The sequence below is a fragment of the Ovis canadensis genome, chromosome 3 (genome assembly GCF_042477335.2).
Source record: "Ovis canadensis isolate MfBH-ARS-UI-01 breed Bighorn chromosome 3, ARS-UI_OviCan_v2, whole genome shotgun sequence".
Taxonomy (NCBI): Eukaryota; Metazoa; Chordata; class Mammalia; order Artiodactyla; family Bovidae; genus Ovis; species Ovis canadensis.
The window spans coordinates 58419483-58422060 of record NC_091247.1 but is presented as its reverse complement, the minus strand read 5'-3'; the positions used below and the strand labels follow the sequence as shown (position 1 = coordinate 58422060).

Genomic DNA, 2578 nt, shown 5'->3' with positions numbered 1-2578 from the left:
CAACAACAAAAATTATGTACATGATATAAAGCTGCTTTTCTTTTTTAGTTTTAAGAGTAGCTCAATGATATGGGGAGTGTTATTACAGCATAGCACACACATAAGAAGAAAAGTACAAAATGATATTTAGCATTTTACTTGGGAAAGAATCCATAAGAAGGATAATTGGAAGGTAAGACTTCTTTGTTTTCAAATGAGTGATTTTAATTTTTCTCTATGAAGAAAAAGTTTAATTAAATCTATCAAAAAACTGACTCATTGGAAAAGACCCTGATACAGGTGAAGACTGAAAGCAGGAGGACAAGGGGATGACAGAGAATGAGATGGTTGTATGGCATCACCAACTCAATGGATAAAAGTTTGAGCAAACTCCAGGAGATGGAGAAGGACAGGAAGCCTGGCATGCTGCAGTCCATGGGGTCGCAAATAGATAGACATGACTTAGCCACTGAACAACAACAAATTTATTATAAATTTACCTAAACCATTAATTTTTGCAGTTCAGGTAGAGCTCAGCACTTTCACATTGGTGGACTAATTTTAGTAGATCTTATAGTGTACAGATGTGCTGGAGATAAATACTTTCAGCTTTTGTCTGTTTAAAAAGCCATAATTTTAGGAAATTTCCTGGTGGTACAGTGGTTAGGACTCAGCATTCTCACTGCTGGGGCCTGGGTTCAGTCCCTGGTCAGGGAACTAAGATCCTGAAAGCTTTGTGGCAAAGGAAAAAAAGGTCATAATTTTACCTTCATTTCAAAGGATATTTTTGCTAGATACAGAATTCTAGATTGACAAAAAATTTTCCCCCTTTTAACTTGAAAGATGCCAAATACATTATCTTTGGTCTCTATTACTCCTGAGAAGAAGTAGGAATGATATTTTTCTTATAATTGTTCCCCTATATGTAATGTATCTTTCAGTCTTTGCTGTCAAAATTTTCTCTTTACCTTTGGTTTTTAGCATTTTGACTCTGATGTGCCTAGGTGTGGTTTTCTTTGTATTTAAACTACTGTAGATTTACTGAGCTTCTTAGATCCATGTTAATATCTTTAATTTTAGTAAAATTCTTAGCCAATATCTCCTTAAATGTTTTCATTTCATCTCCTTGTAGGAATTCATTCACACATGTATTAAACTGTTCAACATTGTTTTATGCACTCAGGTATTTTGTTTTCACTCTTTTCTTCTCTGTATTTTGGTTTGGGTATTTCTAATGACCTGTCTTGAAGTTAAATAAAGTCTGTATCTAACCTCCTCTTTTTAAAAATTGTTTATTTCGGTCGCTGTCCAACGCCAGCGCCGCCTCTAGCTCGCCGAGCTCCAGCCGAAGGAGAAGGGGGGTAAGTAAGGAGGTCTCTATACCATGGCTCGTACAAAGCAGACTGCCCGCAAATCGACCGGTGGTAAAGCACCGAGGAAGCAACTCGCTACAAAAGCCGCTCGCAAGAGTGCGCCCTCTACTGGAGGGGTGAAGAAACCTCATCGTTACAGGCCTGGTACTGTGGCACTCCGTGAAATTAGACGTTATCAGAAGTCCACTGAACTTGTGATTCGCAAACTTCCCTTCCAGCGTCTGGTGCGGGAAATTGCTCAGGACTTCAAAACAGATCTGCGCTTCCAGAGTGCAGCTATTGGTGCTTTGCAGGAGGCAAGTGAGGCCTATCTGGTTGGCCTTTTTGAAGACACCAACCTGTGTGCTATCCATGCCAAACGTGTAACAATTATGCCAAAAGACATCCAGCTAGCACGCCGCATACGTGGAGAACGTGCTTAAGAATCCACTATGATGGGAAACATTTCATTCTTTAAAAAAAAAAAAAAATCTCTTCTTCCTGTTATTGGTAGTTCTGAACGTTAGATATTTTTTTTCCATGGGGTCAAAAGGTACCTAAGTATATGATTGCAAGTGGAAAATAGGGGACAGAAATCAGGTATTGGCAGTTTTTCCATTTTCATTTGTGTGTGAATTTTTAATATAAATGCGGGGACATAAAGCATTAATGAAAGTCAAAATGTTTCAGTGAACAAGTTTCAGCAGTTCAACTTTATAACAATTATAAATAAACCTGTTAAATTTTTCTGGAAAAAAAAAATAAAAATAAAAATTGTTTATTTCGTATATTACTTTTTTTATACCTAGCATTTACACTTGGCCCTTTATTATAGTTTTCCTCTCTCCATAAAAAGTCCCCATCAGTTAACAATGTTGTCCACTTTTCTCACTAAATCTTTTATTTACATCTCATGATTATTTTTAATATGAATTTTTATTTTGTCAACATATGGGACAGCTCTGTGTCTGATTCTACTGACAGTTTTCTCTCCTGACAATGGATTTAATTAGAAAAGAATGAAACAATGTCATTTGCAGCACCATGAATACAACTAGAGATTATCAGACTAAGAGAAGTAAGTTAGAAAGAAAAAGAAAAATACCATATGATATCATTTATATGTGGAATCTAAACTATGACCCAAATGAAGCTTTCTATGAAGCAGAAGGAGAATCACAGACATAGAGAACAGACTGATGGTTGTCAAGCGGGGGAGGATGTTGGGGAAGGATGGAGTGGCAGAG

The 2578-nt window shown here is 36.9% G+C and overlaps 1 protein-coding gene across 1 annotated transcript; it reads left to right on the top strand.

Annotated features, from left to right (window-relative positions):
* The first annotated feature begins 1285 nt into the window (after positions 1-1285).
* On the top strand, positions 1286-2078 carry LOC138435548 (histone H3.3A-like). Its single transcript, XM_069580363.1, has one exon. The coding sequence runs from the start codon at positions 1364-1366 to the stop codon at positions 1772-1774; it is 411 nt and encodes a 136-aa protein (XP_069436464.1). The 5' UTR covers positions 1286-1363; the 3' UTR covers positions 1775-2078.
* The last annotated feature ends 500 nt before the right edge of the window (positions 2079-2578 follow it).

Coding starts and splice junctions, on each gene's coding strand:
- LOC138435548 (XM_069580363.1), top strand. CDS start 1,364: ATGGCTCGTACAAAGCAGACTGCCCGCAAATCGACCGGTGGTAAAGCA.